This window comes from Cimex lectularius, unplaced genomic scaffold (genome assembly GCF_000648675.2).
Source record: "Cimex lectularius strain Harlan isolate CLEC.00 unplaced genomic scaffold, Clec_2.1 scaffold236, whole genome shotgun sequence".
Taxonomy (NCBI): domain Eukaryota; kingdom Metazoa; phylum Arthropoda; class Insecta; order Hemiptera; family Cimicidae; genus Cimex; species Cimex lectularius.
In genome coordinates, this window is record NW_019392957.1 from 615,307 (window position 1) to 637,450 (window position 22,144).

Here is a 22,144-nt window from a genome sequence, read left to right on the forward strand (position 1 = left end):
GTATACAATGCGTTTTTATGATTTATCTATTATTTCTGCATTGATCCAAAATCCAACGATGTCCAAAATCGTCAATAGATTATGTCTGTTAACCTAGATCTGACATTTTATATAAATTTTTATTTTTGATCTCTTGATCCGCAAGTTCTCACTTTTCTTTTTTGTTTTAGATCAAATTTATTAAATTAATGTAAATTTACTTTAGATTTGCCTGAATGATAAAATAGCTACGGTAATTCATTTAAAAAAGATGTTAAACTAAAGATGCTTTTGTAGTTGACCTTTTGCTTTTTTCTAAATGAATTTTTCGCCAGATTTTTTTTGCCTAAAACTCGTTTTATTCTAAAAAAAAAACTATTTATCAATATTTCTTGTTGTATATGTTGGAAATTGGCAATAAATTATATCTGTTTGGATTGATCTGACATTTTATGTAAATTTTTATTTCTTAGTCCACATGTACTCGCTTCTCTTTCTTGTTTTAGGTCAAGTTTATTAAATTAATGTAAATTTACTTTAGATTTGCCTGAACGATGAAATAGCAAAGATAATTCATTTTTAAAAAAATATTAAACTAACGACGCCTTTGTTGTTTAGTTTCGCTTTTTTTCTAGTATTGATTTTTGTACAGATTTACTGTTTTCTTTTTCTTTGCCTAAAATTAGTTTTATTGAGAAAAAAATCTATTTATTTCTCGTTATATATGTTCCAAATTGTCAATAGATTATATGTGTTAAGATAGATTTTATGTAAATTTTTATTTTTATTCTCTTGGTCCATATGTTCTTGCTTGTCTTTTTAGTTTTATTAGTTTAGATTTTGTCAAATTTACGACTTTATACTTGGCTGAAATTGATTTGTGCGCTGATTTTCATTTTCACCTTATAGTACAAAAAAAAATCAAAGTGAAAAGAAACCCTTCCAAACTCCATACCTTTGCAGTACACCTTGCAGGCTGTTCAAACTTCAGGATTTTTCTAAAAAAATTTAAAAAGAATGACTTCCTCGTCTTTTTACAGTTTTCGAAAAATTGCATTAAAATCACAGAACTTGGACGAAAAAATTCAAACCTAAAAACAAAATTTTTTCACGTGTCTTCAGATCCGGCGTAGACAATATTGGCCCATGGTCAAAAACTAACCGTATTATTTTGTAAAAAAAAAAATATATTGCCTTTAAACATTACTGTATATTTATTAAATAAAATGTCAACGTTTAATAATAATACAATAATAAAGTAAAAATAAGATTTTTTTTCAAAGTCGTACTTACATACTGTTCTCCTTGAACGCCAGTGAACGTAATGGAAAACGTAGGAAAATCCGGAAAAAAATAAGAGATTAACTGAAAATACACTCATACAAACGTCAACGGCGATGATTCAAAAACAAAACAACAACAAAAAAAGGACGAAAAGGAAGAAGGACAGAGTTCGGCGTCGGAACGACCAGCGATGACTGAGGCCTGAGCCGGCGGGGTCCGTGGGCCGAGTTGGATTAACGGGGATTCGCGTGTCGGGGGGGGGGACCGAAAATCCCTTTCTATCCGTTCTTCTAATCGTTACTCTAATTTGAAATTTTCAATAAAGAAAAAAAATTACAAATGTATATTTGTAAATTCCCAACATTTAAAACTGTAAAAACAAGAAGTCTTGAACCACAGACTCACAAAACGTTAACAAGTTAATTTAATTTAAAATTTGTTGCCATTAAATTTCATGTGATTTCGAAAAAAAATCGAATTTTTTGAAAAGTGGGCCAATTTTTTTTAAAATTAATTCATTAGCTGCTGTTGTCCTCTCTTGACATATTGTCAATCATTGTCCAAAATCTTCTGAAACAGCAGATAATAATACAACAAACAAATACACCTCAACGTATGTATTTATTTTATTTAAAATTTGTCTTTTTCTTAAAATCCACGGTTTGTAGCAATTATTATCCAAAGGTTGAAAAATCCCAAGTTCTCTGTGGTTGAAATATTTTATTTAATTTTGTCTATTACACGGACGTTTCGGGCTTACGGCCCATCATCAGAACCTGGACTAAACTGCCCCAACCAATGCGTTTGACAAGAGTTGTGTACGTACTGTTTTCCGGCCTCTCCTGCTTGACAAATTGGTAAAAAACCAGTAATCACCATCTAATAAGTGGAGGCTCATGAGGATAGCAGCAGAGGTTTTAAAACCATTTTGATGACCTCCTCAAAATGGGATGGAAATATATATGTATCTATAACACAGTCCTGGTGATGGGCCATAAGCCCTAAACATCCATTTAATAGACAAAATTAAATAAAATATTTCAAACACGGAGAATTTGGGATTTTTCAACCTTTGGATAATAATTTGAAATTTGTTACAAATAAATTTCGAATAAGTTCAAATTAAATTTTAAAAACGTCTTGTACTATACCACAACAGGCATAACTCCTTTTCTTCCACTTTTTCTTTGTCTGTCTATCTATTCCTTTTGCTATTTTTATCTTCCCTTATGACAATTAACTTTTTATTATTATTATTCATTTTTAAGGGCATTTTAACGGCTAAGGTCATTTCACGCCCTAACAGATATATTTAAAACTTCTATCTTAAGTGACCTATCACTTCTGAGTGGTATAAAGCTCTGCTCCAAACATTAACTCATAATCAAATCTATCCTATTGCCATCCAAAGGTTTAATTTTTTTTACGAGGGTTCACAAAAGCAGAGGTTTTATCAACCCTCGGGGTGCCGGTGTTTTTGAAAAAAAGCCCATTTGTAAGTATGTCAGATTCGAATGCAGGGTCGCTGGATTCGAACCCGGGACCTTCACCTTACATTGATGAGCACCGTGTCAACGCCTAAATCGTTGCGACCACCGACACCCGCTAAGGTTTAATTATTCCTTTTAAAATACCTAATTTGGAAGGACACATGAATGAAATAGACCCATTTTAAATTATAATATTTATTCCTGTTCTTTAATTAGAATTTCGAATTTTTTTATTTTTTATTTTTTTATAATCATAATTTAAACATTTCCCATATGCTTGGATGGCCAATAATAATAATGGAGTCAGACTAGCAAAAAATCTCAACATGAATATACTCGTTGGCTAATTTTATTCTTCCATTCAAATACTATAAATACACTAATGCTACTTAACAACAATGATGAAACAAAAACTACAATAATAATTCTTTTTTATCCTTTTTTTAGGGGGGGGGAGCTATTTTTCCTTATTTAAATTGTGATTTTAAAGTAGTTTATTACACCTCAATTTGTATTTTTCTTTTATTTAATTTTTCCGCTCCAGCAGCTTCAAAAGTTCCTGAAAAACTCTCATTCGAACACTGTAAAACATTCAAAGGTATAAGAATTCGGGAAAAGGCCTAAATCTGATTATAAATTCCAATAAATTTACGAAAGCTGAAAAATGCTCTTCGAAACAAACACTGGGGTCCTAGTAACTCCTTTAAATCTTTAGAAAGGTTGAGCCACTGCCCAGAGGGTTGCAAAGTGTGACAGTCGACCAAAATATTTTTTACAGTCAGAATGACATGTTCTCCACTTTGGATATATTGAATATGAGTTAGAAGGTTGTTGCCTATTAAAAGGCATTATTAATTATTATGGATTAATTTGATTGGCCTATTCGCAATCTAGAGAGAATCATACGTTCTTTTCTCTCAAGATCCTCAGTTAGCCATTTATGTAAACTTAATTTCACATGGAGGGTGAGTGCCATAGTGAACCGATTGAGCAGGGAAGTGGAGAGGACTATCGGGTACTTTACGAGGTGGAAAATAAGTGTGAACAGGAGTAAGTCTGAAGCCATACTTTTCACGAGAAGACGTCCAATTGTAGTCCTTAAAGTTTGCCTTAATGGTGAAGAAATTAACTGGTCTCCCTCAATAAGGTACCTCGGCGTTCGGCTAGATGCTAAATTAAGTTTACAGCTCATATCAATGAACTAATACAAAAAGGGAAAACACATGTAAAAATACTTTTTCCACTCTTGAGTCGAGAGTCCCAGTTGAGCGTGCAAAACAAGTTACTCATCTACAAAACCATAGTAAGGCCAGTGTTGACGTATGCATGCTCTGCTTGGGGCTTAACTTGTAACACTAATTATAAAAAGCTGCAAAGATCCCAAAATAAGTTCCTAAGGTTATGCACTAACAGCCCATTAGCAACAAAGATAGATGAACTCCACATAAACTCCGGAGTGCAATTTCTGCGCGAGTTCATAGAAACAAAGTGCCAAAGATTTTTTGATAGATGTCCTGGTAACGCTATAAGATTAATTCGAGATATCAGACAAAAACGTGCACCCAGAGCCAAACACAAAACCCTATGGGACCTCAAGGCGAGGCTTAAATTTATTAACGCCTAACTTAGTTATTTAATTAACTTATTTATTGCAATTAATTAATTTTATTTGATTATATATAATTTATTTATTCGTGTATTTATGTGTATATTTATTACTACTTATTTATTGTAAGTTTTGTTATAAAAAATAGGTAGTTATATGTGTGTGTATGTGTATATATGTATGTGAAGTGTGCATATGTATTATGTACGTATTTATATTTATTTTATATGTACCTATATTTATTATTTATTTAATTAATTAAATACACTAGGGACCCATACATTATATTGTACATCGACTAGACACGTATCACAATAAATATTAGTCGTAGGGTTTTTTTTTTAATTTTTCCCCAGCAGTATATATATATGACAACCAATGACAACAAAGTTGCCAATAAATTGCGTGGTGAAAAAAGGTATTGTCCTGGGGTCACAGTGCATACAATTGTACTTGTTTCTTAAAATAAAATATCATTTAAAAAAAAACCTAATTTCTTTCATACAATCTCTACAGACATTCTATCTTGTCGCCCACTTTCGTTTGATAATATTTTTAACATCTGGGTGGAGAAGAAATTTATTATTATTTTTAAAAAATAGGGTTTATAAAAGAATGTAAATTCTGCAGAAAATGGATGACGGAGTCAAGCTGCAGTAGGCTCCATCTGTTACTACTTGCTAGTACCGATTTTTCAATACCTTTTATACCTCATACAGATTATAATCAAATATGCATGATTTTGGTGATTTAATTGGGGGGGATTGTAAATTTCACATTATTTGAGTTATTCAACTTTCTGTTTTTTAGTTTTGTACCCAAAATGTTACAATTTATTAGATGATTAATATGAGTCTGCAGGGATTGAGTGGTTAGGTCGTCCAACTGACACATCAGCAGTCCTAGGTTTGAATGCCGACAAAGCCTATGGATTTTTAATTTCAAATAATATAGAAAAAGTATTGTAAAGTATAAAACTGGTTTGAACCCTTGTTCATGTCACCCAAGTAGTAGGAATTATTTTACCTACTTTTTTAATTGTAAATATTTTCATTACAGCCTAAAAAGAATCAAGTGTTTGTATGTCAAAACTTGGTATTATAAATTTTACAATATTTCCTATAATTCTTTCCTTACCTAATAAAATGATTATTTATGATTTAATTGTTGTAAATTGTATCATGAAAAAGTTTATGTTCACAATAGAAACTATGTGGAATAGGGATGAAATAGTGTGAAGCAACAGCACAATAAAATCTTTACAATTTGCATCCCAATTTTCAAATTTTTCCTTGAATTCTATTAGTACTTGCTATATTTTTCACCAAAACGTAATCATTATTAATGTTGTGTAATTATGGTTGTTACAGTCATTAAATTAAAAATACATAAATCTAACTGAAGCCCAACACTGTTTAACCATTTGTCAAAAAAACTCAGCATCAGGCAAAAGTTTTTAAAATCTGTACACCCTACTTCTCAATCTTTTAATTCTTTTCAAACATCCTTTAACTGATATTTATGATTTAATTTTTTATTATATGTTTTAAATATGCTTGTTACTGCAAGAGGATAAATTTTGAAAACATTACCAGCAGAAGCACTTTAGAAACAAACACAGAGAAATCATTACAGATGATTAACCTGATGATTTATTATTATTATTATTATTAATTTTTAAGGGCGTTACCTGATGATTTAATTTTAGTTATTGTTACGCTAGAATTTATTAACATTACATCGACTCAAATAATATGCTGATTAATGTACCCGATCTTTTCAATCAGTATCAATTTTGAATGAAAATGTGGTGTATTTCTGTAGTGGAGTATCAACCCAAAAAATAAACAAAAATTACTTGAATAAATAATAAATTTAACATTTCGAATTTGATAAGGATAAACATAAAGGAAAAGGGTGAAATAAAAGGTTGGCCAAATCTTGAAAAGTGCGGTTTTAAAAATAACAATACCATTTTGATCACCTGACTATAAAACGTGTAACAAACAAGAATTTCCGCTCCGAGAAAAAACCGAAGTTTTGAGGTATATTGGTTTAATAAGTGTATGACAGTGGTGTGTTGTGGAAGCTAGGACGTCCCTTTGTCAGCCCAGCGTTTTTTGAAGTGTTTTTTGGTGAGGTGAGTTCAACTGGATAATTTTTTTGGACGATTAGACAAGTCTGTTGGGTGCTAGTTTGTAGCTCGCATTCCCTATTGGGAAGTGTTGGGAAGTGTGGGGCCTGAATCTCTCTAGAAACCTGGTTTCAGGGTTGGGCAAGNAAATGGGAATTTTGTATGCATTTGGCCTTCCGAATTAAGAATTTTAAAAAGAAAAATTAAAGCTTGGATGGCAATAGGATAAATAAGATTACGAGTGAATGTTTGGAGTCAGAGCTTTATAGCACTCAGAAGAGATATAGCTAACCTAAGATAGAAGGTTTGGATGTTAGGGCGTGAAATGACCTTAGCCGTTAAAACGCCCTTAAAAATTAATAATAATAATAATAATAACAATACCATTTATTTTATGTTTTTTAATATATTCTTTCATACATATACACAAGTATATGCGTTAAGGGTTATATGGTATAATATATACATGTATATATAATATATATGCAATTTGTACATACATACATACATATATATATATACACACATACACACATGTGTGTCTGTGTTTTGTTTAAATACAAATCTACTGTGCAAGGACTTTTTAACATAAGCCTAAAGTACTATAATGAATTTAAAAAATCAAATTCATTTACCTCTCGTAGTTGTACGTTGTAAATTTATTATGCAAAAAATTTTAAATTTTATTTTTAGAAATTTCATTTGGACACCCTTTCTTCAACACAAGTAAAAATCTACTAGTTAAGCAACATCCTATTTCTTAATTTAGGACATAGATTGTGATTTTTATTATAATTATATGATGGCACAATAAAAAAAGAAAAAAATTATAAATGATCATTTAACATTTTATGTTAACATTGAATATACAAAATTTTTTTTTAACAAACCTGTTTTTTTTTTCTTTTATAGAGGAAATGGGATAATGTTATATAATGGCCACTGCTTCTAATAAAACACTTTTTAAAAGTTTTTTTTTTTTGATTTGTGGATCTTTGACGGCTTCCACGATCATATTAGTCAAATATATATACATATATAGTTAATACAACAATCAACAGTCTGCGTCACTTTAAAGAAAAAAAAATCTTAACACACTTTTTTTTCAATTTTATTAATTTATTTTGTTTAAATATCTCACTTTTCTTTTAACAATTAATTAGAATAGTAAAAACGCATGATACATTCTACACAAATTGAAAATATCAACAATGTTACTGATGAAATTTATAACAAATCGAGAACACTTAAAATGTTTGAACTAAAATAAAAAAATTCAAATATAATATATATATTTTTGTATAGTTTGTACTAGTTACAAAAGTGATTGGAAAACAAAGAGAAAGAGCAACTTATTTAATTTTTAAAAAATAATAATTTTTTAAAAAGTCGTAAACAAATAATGTATTATTTTTAAAGAATTAAGTGTTCACCATCCTTGAAAGAAGTTTAAACCCATCTTTTTATTTTAAACAATTATTTTATTAAATAAAAACTATTTCGTGATATTTAACAGAACAAGGAAATCCATTTTTTTTTTATTATAAAATAATTTACAATCAGTGATTTTAAAAAACAAAGCAAAGGTAACTAAAAAAAAAGTTTCCCCCCCACAAAATAAAAATTCAATTGTCTTACATTTCATAAATAATTAAAAATAAATTATTGTAAAAAATCCATGAAAAAAAAAATCTCTTTCTCTAATCTTCCACAAACATATAGTTTTCTTCTTCTCTCTTTCTGTACCCCCCCCCCCAAGCCGGATCTATTTATATATATATTTATAATATTTACAAAAAGATTTTACAATATAAAGCACAAATACAATATATTAATGCTCATGATTTGTCTAAAAGTTAATAAAATTTCTGCAAATGTTATAATGAGATTCTGTACAAACACTGAATAGTAAATTTGCGATACCTGTACAAACTAGATTAAAAAAAAGTAAATATATATAAATATTTACTATATATTCTTCTTCTTTTTTTAATTTTAAATAACAATTTTACTTTTCTTTTTGTTTCATATTTCTCCACGACTATATGTTGTACTGATTGCATATAATAAATTCAACTATTATGTCAAATTCATGATTTTTTTAATTAAAACCGAAATATTCTTTTGTTTATAAAATTCTAGGGGTTTCAGAAGAAAATGAAGACTGGAATGTTTACCGTCATCCGATTATGAGGTTTGACTCAGAAAAATAAAGTTTGTAAGCATCAAATTAAAAAAAAAAAAAATCTTGAATTGAATTTATGAAAATGTAGAAAGAATTATTTCAACTTATTGAGGAAGGGTGATAACTAAACTGTTTAAACAATACAAATCGCTTTAAAAAATAAATAAATAAATAAAATATATATAGCAACTTTGCAATTCAAGGGCAAAATATTAATTATTAAAAATAATTTAATCCCCCACAAAAGCTAAATTGTTTAAATAATTTGTATTATCGAATATTTTCTTTCTTCTTTATTGACTTCAAATGTGTTTATTATTATTGCACCTAATGTCTGTCCGGATCTTGGACACAATTAAAAAAAATACTTTTTTGGGCCCTAAATCTCAAAAATTAAAATTTTTTGCAGTCTTTATTTATAAGAAAATGTGATGGAAAAATTGTCTCTACCTCTTTCTTACATAATTTTTTTTTAAAATTTAGTTTTTTTGGTGTTGATATTTCTGAGTATTTTTTGGTATATTGTTTTTTTTTTTTTTTTTTTTTTTTTTTNTTTAATATAATTTTAATGTAATTTATTAAAAATTCAACAAAATATTTCTTCCTATTTTTATCATCAGTATACATTATTCAGTAATTAACTAATAATTAATATGAGCAAACAATAAAACTGTACAATTTTTTTCTTTTTCAATTTCATAATATATATAAATATATTTAACTAAAATTCATTTTGTTAGATAAATACACACAATTTGTACAAAAACAACAACAAGAAAATCAAATTTTAACTAAAAAAATAAATATATTATTTTTTGTTTAAAGGAAAATGAATTCGCTTAACATATCAATTTTTTTCTCTACATACTTAAAAAATTGACCTGCCTTCAGTGATGTAAAATAAAAACAAAAATAAATAAAAATTGTCTATGTCAAAATGTAAATTTGATAAAAACGTCTCTCAGAAGTCACTAGAATTGTGTTAATGACAAGATAACACAGCACAGTTTTTTCTTGCACAACACTTGCAGTCTTGCATGTTGTATGCGTCTTTCATCTTTTCTCACCTTTTTTTGTGTTTTTCCTTTCAAATTCTAAAAACTAAAACAAGTAAAATACTTATTCCGAAGATAAATGTTCTTTTAGCATGGTTTCCTTCAGCTGATTCAGAGCAGGTCCTTCGTAGAGGCGTTTGATCCCTCGAGGCATTGCCCGGCACGAGGTGAGGTTGAGAGATGTCAGAAGGGGGCAGCGCGTCAGCACCGCTCTCACCGGCTCCACCGTCACCGATGAGCCGCAAAGATTGAGAACCCTTGAGATAAATTTAAATTTTACAAATTATTAAAAAACAATAATAATAATATATAAAAAAGTATTATTATGTGTAATGTGTGTGGAACTTTGTAATCTACCTTAATGGAGATTTTTCAGCGTGTTCTGCAAGTGCAGAAACTGCTGCATCAAGAGGTTCTGTGGCTGTTGACCAGCCGAGGTCGACCTCTACAAGGCTATGCGCCCATTTTTGACATATCAGCTCCAGGCCAGAATCGTTGACTCTTGTCACATTACAACCTATAATAGTATCAAAATTAATCATTTCCTCAATTGAGCGGATTTTATCTCTTTAATTACCTGATAGGAATAGATGTTCAAGATCCCATGCAGGAACTCTGACGATTGAGGAATCTGAAACCCTTGTGCACCCCCTAACATCCAAGAGTCTCAATTTGTGAGAAGACTTGAGTATTCTGAGTAGTCCGTCATCATCGATGACGGGTTTAGTCGACATATTTTCAACGACTCCGGCCACACTAAGTTCTTCGAGGAGAGGAAATCCTTCTGAGAGACTCTGAAATTGATAAACCGGTTAATTTATGAATCTTGAATCGGGGAATGAAAAAATTACTTGTTCTTTGAGAGAGACTGAAGAAAGGATAACTTGGCTGTTGGTTATCCTCAGCACTCTCAACTTGGGGCAACCCTGTTGCAGCTTTTCAATATGCAGTTGCACAGTTGTGTGTGATACAGTCCTTACATTAGATAAGTCCAGAACTTGGAGATTCGGGCAATTTGTCTAAAATAATAACGTAAATGTATTTTAATTTTTTTTAAATCTAGTTTTTAAAGGAATACTTACAGAAAGAGCAGAAATTATTTGTGGAATTCCAGACAGTTTATTGTCTGACAAAATTAACTGAGTCAGCCGTCCGCTCATTTCTTGAGCCAGGTTAACCAAAGAAAGCATAGAAACTGCGCTTTTAGGGTTTCCCATTTCAAGCTAATGAATACACATATTAACATTAAAAAATAAGTTTAATAAATATATAAATTAACTTACATTGATCGCCGATAAATCAAGCCTCTGTAATTTAGGGCAATGGGCGATCAAAAATTTAACGTGGTCGATGCTAAGGCCTTGCCAGCCGGCAAGGCTGATCCCTCTCAGCTCGCCACAGGAAGATGCCATTTTGTCTAGAATACTTGGTATTCCATCAAATTCCCATCCTCCTAAAAAAATTTTATAAAAAAATAAACATTGTCTAAAGTTGAGAATAAGATGATAAACCATACCGATATTGAGGTCGTGGACCAGTGCAAGCCGGTTTTCACACAACCAACGGAATTTGAGATCATTCTTGGCCCGGTCTTTGACCCAAAAACTGGCAAGATCCACATGCTGCCACAAGCGCGGCGATATCGCAACTTCCCTCCATAATCGACATACCCTCGATACTCTATAAAAAATTTTATTTATAATTTATTTGTTTATGACTTACTATGTGTTTTTAAAAAATGTATATCCTTACCTTACAAGAAATGGGACACAGCCTTCAATTTTTGTAACCATTTTAAAAATGTTGTGAAGGATGAAATGAGGAATCTTGTCGCCCCAAGGGCTCTGCTCGGTGGGTTCGACATAATCATCTTCCACAACAACTTTAACTTTTTTCTTCTTAACCTTCTGAGGAACTTCAGTCAAAGATTTTTTAATCCTAATTTTAATTCCATTTTGGTCAGGGGATATTTGCGACTGATACGTGGTTACAGTCGTGCAAAACCGACCTCGAGAAGAGCCGGCCTTCCGCTTCCTCCCCCTCTTTTTCTGAGGTTCTTCGACACTGGTGCAGGCCTTGTAGGGTGACGGACTGTCGCTAGTGCCTTCGCTCGGCGAACACATAGTTTCTGAACTGACACAGTCCGAACTGACAGTACGTTCACTCGCACTGGCGGTGAAAGCAATCGGGCTCCAACAATCGCCATTGGCAACAGGTACTTGATCTAACTCCGGTGTGTAATTATTATTAACTGGTAACAAACATCGTTCGATATCGACACTACATGCAGGGAACACTTGGCCGTTGTTCCAATGCAAGTCCTGCTGAAGAGATGGGGTGGGTAAAGGTAGGACCTGTTGCGGAGGCAAAACCGGCGGCTGCACCTCTGGAGGCTCCAACAGGAAGTCCTTCAAGCAATCATGCTCAGAATCTGACACACTTAGAGGTGCAAACAGGTCTTCATGGTTTTCAAAACAATCACCGTTCCTTTCATCCATTGTCTATGTTTCATTTCCCCATAACAAAATTGTTTTAGTGAACATCACCATCTCATTGTGCACTCTTTCATCAAGTGCAGTATTTAAAGCTACCTACAACAGAACAGAAAAAAAATACCATTTGTGAAAACTTATACGGAAAAAAATCTGTTTCATGTGAAAATATCAAATACTTGAAATTTGAAACAAAATCTGGATTATATAACTTAAAAAAGAATAATTTATTTTAAAAATTATTTAGAGCGATTCATTAAATATTCGTTACAGCCTAAAATAACAAAGTTGTCACATTATTTCATTTAAAAAAATCAATACATTACATACAATTATATATTTGTAATGCTGCACTGGCTACCAAAGTGTGTTTAAAATATTAATAATAAAATACCGAACACAATTGGTTAATTTTTTTGTAATTAATGTTGTTTATTAATATTTTTTTAAATAAAAAGATTTAGTTAATCATTTACAGTACATCTCTCTTAAATTAATAAATGAATGCCTCAGTCTTTTTATCCTCAATAGTTTTTTTCGTATTTTATGATCTCTACTAATCATAGACTAAACCAGAGAGAATAGGCAGTCGATGATGATCAAGCTGTAGATTTTCAGACCACACAATATTTCAAAACTTAATTATATGAATAAACAATAAATAAGTGCCTGAAACATGAAGCAGGTGGCTGCCAAAGAGCAGATCTAAAGATTTAATTGATTAGATCAGAATGGTGTTTACATTTCATTTTACAAAAACTGTGATCTGACATCGTCTTGTCAAAGTATGAATTTCGAATAGATTTTGGGCAAAGAATTAAGTTAACGTTAAGTTTAAACATTGTGCATGTTTAAGTAAATTGCCTTGCCACATTTGTAATTTCATGAAATGCTTGAGCATCTTGTACCATTGAACCTGCAATAAAACTAACGAAATTACACTATGAATGTATGAAATAAGTAAGTCCATTGTAAGATAGAGTGAAAGAGGATTGCTAAAAAAAAAAAAATGATTTTAACAAAAATCTGCCATGGAGGGTTTTAACAATTTTACTGATCTGGTGGGTCCAGGTCAAGAATAATGCAGAGATACTTCATTGGAGAAGGGAACTTTGATAGATTTGATCAGAATTAATGAGGTTTACCATTTATCTCAAATCACTGTCGTTCCACTAAACAACATGTAAGCGATTTTAAAGAAAATTTTGGATGATTATTGACACAAATTAGATAAATACAAACAAATTCAATCACGAAGTACTACAAAGAAGTCCTTATAAAAAATTTCTTTGCAATCATCCTTAAAATTACATCAATCAGTCTGTGGGCGTGCAAAGATGCTGAGAAAATGGACAATAACCAAATTTGTAAACGATGCAAATTGTCAAAACGATGTCAAAGAAGTTTTGGACAAATTGGATGTTTAATGTTCGACAACAAAAGGCAAAACTTGGTTTATCAAAAAATAATGATACTGAATATACATTGGCTAGATGCATCACTCAACAGATCAACCACTGCATATGTTTTAATCGTTGAGTGTCCTCAGATTACAGCACAACACAACCTGATTGTATACGATATAACTTTACAATCATCACATGAGTAATTTGGTTACTGTGCAACCTATAGATTAGCAGAAGATAGAATATGAATCCAATCCAAAACAAACCTTGGTATGCTGGCAGATGGGGTGATGTAAAACTCTCGAACGAAATGCCTGTGTAATAGAAAACCTTAATCAGTAAGTAAATAACTATCAAACTAGATAGACGGCGGTGCCAAGCATTGAATTGTAAACAAAAATAGAGGAGAAATGCACTAACAATCTTCCAGTCTGAGCTGAAAATAAATTAATCTTACATTGGCTGTCATGGCATAAAAGAAAAAAACAATTTAAGCATTCAAAGACCCACACTTTGGAATAAATTACAGCAAACTGTGTAAGAAGATGTGAATAAAAATCAGATATGTGCTTATCAAACAAGATCAAAGGCCTAATTACTGCTCTCAAATAAATTGTGTATACAGTAGGTATACAACAGGGAAATAAAATGATGAGGATTATCCTGAAGGGTGCAGGATTAAAAGTTTCTGCCAAAAGGATTTGGGTAGTATGATAATAGTTTGAATGATTTAATAATGGTTTCATGTAGTTGTTTTTAGAGATTTTGGACTAGATTTTGGACTAATAAGGTATTAAGGTCAGTGTGAATGAATACGACTGTAAAGACTGGATGCATAGGAGGTTGAAGTCCAAGGTATGATGGATGATAGTTGGTTATTAAAGGGTGAAAGTAATATGTTCACATTCAAGTCTCAACTTTTATGAATTGAACCCCTGCTCAAGGAATGTGACATGGGTTTACAAAGTTCTGATAGATAAGAAAGGGCCTGTAAACAGGCCTCAATGGCCCATCATCAGCCACCACAAGCCATCGCCATCGAAGGGTAGGCTGGTGTGCAGTGGCCTGTGATGGTGGTGGCGAGGGTTGTCATTGGAAACGGTTTTTACTTTCATATTAAAAGGAGTCCACCTGCATAAATGAGGTGCGCAGTAAATTCCTACCCTGGGCTAATGGACTATGGCTCATCGCCGATTAATGCATGAATGGATGTAGATGACCCAAGGGTAGTCTCTAGTGGCAATTGTGTACAGGAGGAATAAGATAGTTTCAGAAAGGATTGGATGTTCTAGGAGAAGGCCCAAGATACTTCTTTAGAGTTCCAGCAACTATGGGCAGGCTAGTTGAGCGGTGCATGATGACTTGACATTTAGTATCGCATAAAAACTTTACGGGTAAAGGTAAAAAAGTCAGAGCAGCTCCAAGTGCTGCTTGGTGAGATGATCGAAAGCTCGTCTTACATCTGCAAATACACTGGAGAGCTTTTCACTCCAAAATGCCTACAAAGCAATGAATGGCGGAATGAAAGTATCAACTAAATTGGCTTCCCCTGAAAATATGAATATGACCTGTCATATACTATCATCAAATCCTTCTTTTATGCAGTCTCTCTTAAAGCAGTTATCTTCAATTGTGAGGCCAAAATGAAATGGATACACTGAATTTTTAAACAAGATTTAGTTTGAAACACCTAGAACTATCAAGAGAAGAGAGTGAGGAATTTCTGGACATAAAAATATACTAAATGGCTGTTTCCAGGGATTCAATCTAGACTAAATTTACCCATATTATCCAATAAAAATCCCAACAGTTAACAGTTAAATTAAAATGTGTTTACAGTACACACTTGTTATCCATGTTTTACTCATCTGCAATTGCCCCTCTAGTCGAGTTCTAGAGGAAAGTGGGAATAATGAGAATGCATGTTACCATACATTGTATTTTCCTTATTGAAAAAATCTGAAATATGTGTACATAAGTTCATACATGGCAGTGAAAATAGGCACCTGTATTATAGAAAGTGTCTGATTAGTATACTAGAAAAAAATACTTTGTAGCTTGAAATTCAAGGTCTTTCATATTATCTACAGTTCTCGTTATCTGCGGTGAAGCTTGGTATGTATCCCTTGCAGATAACAAGTATCTACTGTATTTATCAATCCATGGCTAGATGATCAAAATTAACCCCGTCTCATAACTAATTAACTCTGTCAATTTAGATATCATGCAGAACATTATTTTTTCTGTCATCAGGGTAGAACAAGGTAGCCAGGCCATTATCAATCAATTTACATCGAGTTGCCACCAGGTTAGTACGCACTAGTCGACATGTGGCCACAAATGTGCAATAGTATTGAAACAGGGTTCAGCGTCAACAAACACTATATCAGGAGGAGCCACTTGGGCATTGTTCCAATGTAAATCCAACCGAGAGGGTGAGAGACCTGTTGCAGGGGCAATGTTGATGTAAGCTACAATCGTCTTTTTGCAGAAGCACAATGCAACTCACAAATATTTAAATTTTTGACTTCAATGAATGATTTAATTGAAATATCAAATATATATTAAATACAAATATTCTTTCATTTAATAAATTTGTACAAAAAGTCTACTAAAAACTTTTAAAATTTCATACAAGAAATATTTTTTACCATCTTCGATTTTCATACTGTGGCAAAAGATTCAGACAGTCTGTTCATTTATGAACATGAGGTTCATTGAACAACTGATGAAGCTTTAAGGATAATTCTTATGATTAATACGGTCCCATTTTCCAAACAAATTCCAGGTCAGAATGTAAAACACGATAAATTGTACTATTGGTTTTACACTTTACAACTATGTAAATTTAATCTAAATTATCAGAGTGGGTATCAGTAAATATCACTAGATATTCCAAAGCAATGTGACATTAGGCTGATTGAAATTTGTAGGCATAGAAATTGTTTAAAGGTGGCAAATAAATTTTCAAAATGCTAGAGTTTACTAAATGTTTTATATAAAAACTAATCAATTTTGTTGTAAATTAATTAAACTGTACATTTGCTTTTGTCATGATCTGGGTCACCAACTCATTAAACAGCTAACAGCGCTCTTCACAGTCACCTATCAGCTAGTTTCATCAGTCGCCAAGAATCGAATTAATCAATTAAACGATATTTGAATATATGGCAAAAAGAGGGAAATTTGAAAAAGTTGTATGTTGAGATGATGAGGTGGTGTCTCAGGGGATCAAAGTGATAAGAGCACTAGTATATTGGGCCGAAGGCCGTGGTTCGAATCCTGCTTGTGACACTACTTTTTCATCTCAACCACACCATAAAAATTATAAATCAATTTATATATTCTATGTTGAAAGCAAGTGATTAAATTTCTAAAATGCTGGAGTTTAATAACTATTTTATGTAAAAAAAATAATCAGATATTCTTGCAAATCAATTGATATGTATGTTTGTTTTAGTGAATAAAATTAGGTCAGTTCTTGGGAGGGAGAAACTAATTAAATTTGAGCCAATTAAAAAAATAAATAAATAAACATGAGGTTCATTGCAAACTGACTCCAAGGGAAATTATTTGAAATCACTGTTAAAACTATTAAGATGATCAAATTTAATACATGTTTTTAATAAAAACTGCTTAGCCATTAGAATCTAAATTTTTACCTAATAATACCAAGGGTTTTTGTAAAAATCTCTTTTACAAAGATTTTCAGCCTCGACAATCCAACAAGTACAACAAATAAGAAATTTTTACACATACAATCAGGACAAAACTTGAATTTTGTAAGTTGCCTGACTAGGTAGGAAAAACTGAATAGATATTGATAAAATCTATGATAAAATTTGTTTGATTTAAATGATTGAAATTGTCAGTTAAATATAACTTCTTGGGGCTCATTAATTTTGAGGCAATAAAGACAACCTGAGTTTCATTGAAATACATAGGGAATCATTTGAAACCATTGATAAAACTTTTAAGACGATCCTGTTTAAAAAAAAAATTAACTCTCCAAATATCTTCAAAAATACTTATACAAATCTTTAAACATAAAAATATCCATACTTTTCATAGATAAAACCTCATTTCTGAACATTTCCATCCTTGGGAATCTAAAATGAACCAAAAATAAACAATTTTTTACACAAACTATAAGGACAAAACATCTCTTTTCAAAGTCCTGACCAAGGACCCAAAAAAAAAGAGTAAAAATTAAACATACATCACTGCATATTTATGATAAATTATATGTTTGATTTGAGTGATTAAAAGTATGTCAGTTAAATCCAAATTCTCGAGATGGTACGTATCATTAAATGTGGGTCAATACTTGGTTGATCAAACAATATTTGGTTCATTGAGACAATACATGAGAAATTGTTTGAAATCGATAAAACTTTTAAAATGATCTTGTTTAAATTGTTTTAGTAAAAACTAAAACAGCATGTTGGTTCTGGAGATTATAATTATATCAGTTTATTCCAAATTCTTGGGGAGCTCATTAATTTGGAGCAATAAATAAGATAACAACAGAAGTCCATAGAAATCTATCATAGGAAATTATTTGAAACCACTGAATTTTGAAGATCCTGGTATTTTATAAATGTTTCATATCAAAACTAATTGGATTTTGTTGTAAATTAATGATGAACTTGAGGTTCATTGAAACCTGAATACCTACAAAGGAACTTGTTTAAAAGAATTGATAAAACTTTTGAGATGATCTTATTTAATTTTTTAGCAAAAACTAAAATTGTATGTTTGTTTTAGTGATTAAAATTACATCAGTTTAATTCTGGGGGGGGGCCTCATTAAATCTGAGGCAATGCGAAAAAACAAATCAATTACTATCCGAGTAATTGATAAACCTTTATACCATTGAGTAAACCTATTCATTGATGTATAATTTTAAATAACTATATTCAAACTGTCAAAAATAATAAACATTACCGTTCTATGTTGGATTTACATGATTACAATTGTTCGAAAGCAGTAATTAAATATTGAAAATCCTTGTATTTTATTAATGTTTTATGTCAAAACTAATTGGATTTTATTGTAAATTGATGGTGAATTGTATGTTTGTTTTTGTGATTAAAATTATGCCAGTTTAATCCAAATTCTTGAGAGCGACTCATTAAATTTGAGGCAATACATAAAATAACATAAAAGTTTATTAAAACCTGAATGCATAGGAAATCATTTAAAACCACTAATAAAACTGTCCAGATGATCATCATTGGCATGATGTTCATTGAAATTTTAATGCACTAGAAACAGTTTATATCAGTGGTTAAATTTTGAAGATGCTGAAATTTTATAAATGTTTTATAGCAACACTTTTGTCAAAAAAAATTATTTTAAATTATTGATAAATTGTATGTTTGTTTTAGTGAGTGAAATTACATCAGTTTAATCCGATTTCTTGTGAGGGACTCATTGAGGCAATATATAAAATATAACGAGGTTAATTGAAGCCTAAATACCTACATGGGAAATTGTTTAAAAGTAAGGGTAAAATAAAACTTTTGAGATATTGTATAATTTTGTTTAGTAAAAACTAAAATTTTATGTTTGTTCTGGTGATTAAAATTATATCAGTTAATTCTTGGGGGAGGGGGCTCATTTTGAAACAATACAAAAATCAACAGCAAGTTCCTTGAAACCTGAATACATGGGAAATCGTTTGAAACCACTTATAAAACTTTTGAGATCAACTTGTTTAATAAATGTTTTTTAGTAAAAACTAAACAGATATTGGTGTAAAACTATGATAAATTGTGTTATTTTTGTGATTAAAGTGATGGGGCTCATTAAATTTGAGGCGATACATAAAATACAAATCAGGTTACTATCTGAGCCATTGAGAAAACATAATAGCATTGAATAAACGTGTATTTATGCCAAGTACAAATTTAAATAAAATTATATTCTATCTAAAATAGTAAACAATATATTTTATTAATCCATTTATATTTTAGTGGTCAATTGACCAAGTTACTTCTTTCAATTAATTATTCTTTTTATGTAAGGTCTTGGTTGAGATAAAAAAGTCGTCGGGTTCGAATCCCGCTCGTGACACTGACTTTTTTATTTCAACCAAAACCTTATATAAAAAGAAAAATTAATTGAAAGAATATATTTTATGTTGGATTTAAATGATTAACACTGTGTACTTACAATCCAAATTTTAGGGGGGGACTAATTAAATTTGATATTACACATAAAATACAATATGGAATTATGAAATTCATTGAAATCTGACTGCATCGGGAATTGTTTAAAAGCACTTATTAAATTGTGAAGAAGCTGGAATTTTGTAAAAGTTTTTTAGTAAAAACAATGCAGATATTGGTGTAAAACTTAAACTGGTAATTGTATGTTTGTTTTCATGATTAAAATTATGCCAGTTTATTCCAAATTCTTGTGGGGTACTCATTAAATTTGAGACAATACATCAAATACGATGAGGATTATTGAAACTTGAATGCATAGGAAATCATTCAAAACCTCTGATAAAATTGATAAGATGATAATGATTGACATGAGGTTCATTGGAATTTTAACGTATTGGAAATAGTTAAAAAACAGTGATTAAATTCTGAAGATGCTGGACTCATATAAATGTTTTATGTCAAAAGATTTTATTGTAAATAAATGATAAATTGTATGTTTGTTTTAGTGATTAAAATTACATCAGTTTACCAAATTCTTGGTAAGAGCTCTCATTAAATTTGAGGCAATACATAAAATAAACCATAACGTTCGTTAACACCTGAATATATGGGCAATTGTTTGAAACCACTGATAACATTTTTAAGAGGATCTTGTTTAAATTTTTTTAGTAAAAACTAAAACTGTGCGTTTGTTCTGGTGATTAAAATTGTGAGTTTAATTCTTTGGGAGCTCATTAAATTTGAAGTATTACATAAAATACAAACCAGGGTATTATCCGAACCATTGATAAAACAGTGATAATAATTGAATAAATGTGTATTACGCCAAGTATAATTTTAAATAACCACTATATTCCAACTGTTTAAAATAGTAAACAATATATTTTATGTTGGATTTAAATGATTAACATTGGTAGGTACAATCTAAATTCTTGGAGAGGGGGTTACTTAAATTTGATATTACACATAAAATGCGATATGGAATTATGAAATTCATTGAAATCTGACTGCATCCGGAATTGTTTACAAGCACTTATTAAATTGTGAAGAAGATGGAATTTAAAAAAAAAATTTTTAGTAAAAACAATGCAGATATTGGTGTAAAACTGTGGTAATTGTATGTTTGTTTTCATGATTAAAATGATATCAGTTTATTCCAAATTCTTGTGGGGGATTAAATTTACGGCGATACATAAAATATGACATGAGGTTTATTAAAACCTGAATGCGTAGGAAATCATTGAAAACCACTGATACAACTGTCAAGATGATCATGATTGATATGAAGTTCATTGCAATTTGAATGCATCTGAAATTGTTTAAAAGCAGCGATTAAATTTTGAAGATGCTGGTGTTTTATAAATGTTTTATGCCAAAAGCAACCAGATTTTGTGGTAAATTAATGATAAATTTTATGTTTGATTTAAGTGGATTAAAATTGTGTCAGTACAAACTAAATTATTGGGAGGGATTAGATCCAACTTATACAAAACTATTTGGCATAAATCAAGTGACATTCTTAATAGGAGAATTAATTGATTAAATAGTGTCACGCCGTTTATTAATTAGCGTCGAACTGTATGGAAAAGATGTCCAGTTGTTTAAAAAGATTTGACACCTTTGACAGAAAAAAGATAAGGTTTATCAAATTGGGGAATATTTCGAATTTGTGCAGAAATTGGCTGTAAATTGGTTTTTAATTGGGCGTCCGAATGTCAACAATAGTCGGCTATAGGGATTAAATGTAATAAAATAGAGTTTTTGAGAAGGGAAAGTGTCAAATTTCGAGTGTTTACCATGTTAACCTAATTTCGTCGCCCCTATCCGCCGTATAAGACGGGCAAAAGGGACTGGACGGCTAGAAACAAGAGGAAATTCGACAAATCCGCCGGATCGGAGGGACGTTTTATCCGCGGCGCGTGTCCCCCGGGGCGAGCGGAAGGCCGACGCCTCAAATCCGCCGTACGGGGCCTCCGGGAGTTTCGACCGCCGTACGAGGTTTTAAATCGTTTCAAGACGTGGATTTCGAAAGGGGCCGAGGGCGGAAACAGGCCCACCGCCCCATCCGCCCCCGGCGGGCCCCATTTAACAATAATTGACCATCTCTAATACTTACATTTTCAATAAGTTTGTACATTTCAAAATATTTACTTTATGACACAGTGCCACTGACCTTCGATCAACAAACAGCACAACAGGAAACATATGCGGCATTTAAGGGACAGTCGGGCCAACGCAACGCTACCCGTTTCGACAACGTTCAAAAAATTTCTTCCATGCCATTTTCACCTTCCAACAACAAATTATAGAAAAATCACTCGATTAAATACAAAAATTAGC

General features: G+C 31.3%; 2 protein-coding genes across 4 annotated transcripts in view; both read right to left on the bottom strand.

Moving 5' to 3' along the window:
• LOC106666364 (carbohydrate sulfotransferase 4-like) overlaps positions 1 to 1,478 on the bottom strand; it is a 38,018-nt gene extending 36,540 nt beyond the window's left edge. The window contains exon 1 of the mRNA XM_014393524.2: positions 1,273 to 1,478. The gene's annotated coding sequence lies outside the window, so the exon portion shown is untranslated. The remainder of the gene's footprint in view (positions 1 to 1,272) is intronic.
• An 8,084-nt stretch (positions 1,479 to 9,562) lies between these two features.
• Positions 9,563 to 22,046, bottom strand: LOC106666401 (F-box/LRR-repeat protein 6). Of its 3 annotated transcripts, none has more exons than XM_014393579.2 (9): positions 21,978 to 22,046; positions 11,486 to 12,324; positions 11,250 to 11,413; positions 11,017 to 11,186; positions 10,816 to 10,956; positions 10,585 to 10,752; positions 10,311 to 10,527; positions 10,091 to 10,250; positions 9,563 to 9,990 (listed from the first exon to the last, which is right to left on the bottom strand). In XM_014393579.2, the coding sequence occupies exons 2-9, from the start codon at positions 12,229 to 12,231 to the stop codon at positions 9,798 to 9,800; spliced, it is 1,959 nt and encodes a 652-aa protein (XP_014249065.1). In that variant the 5' UTR covers positions 12,232 to 12,324; positions 21,978 to 22,046; the 3' UTR covers positions 9,563 to 9,797. The 3 variants fall into 3 exon arrangements, with proteins under 3 accessions (XP_014249065.1, XP_014249064.1, XP_014249066.1); XM_014393578.2 differs by having other exon boundaries at positions 21,921 to 22,026; XM_014393580.2 differs by lacking the exon at positions 21,978 to 22,046 and adding an exon at positions 13,898 to 13,999.
• Positions 22,047 to 22,144: the final 98 nt, after the last annotated feature.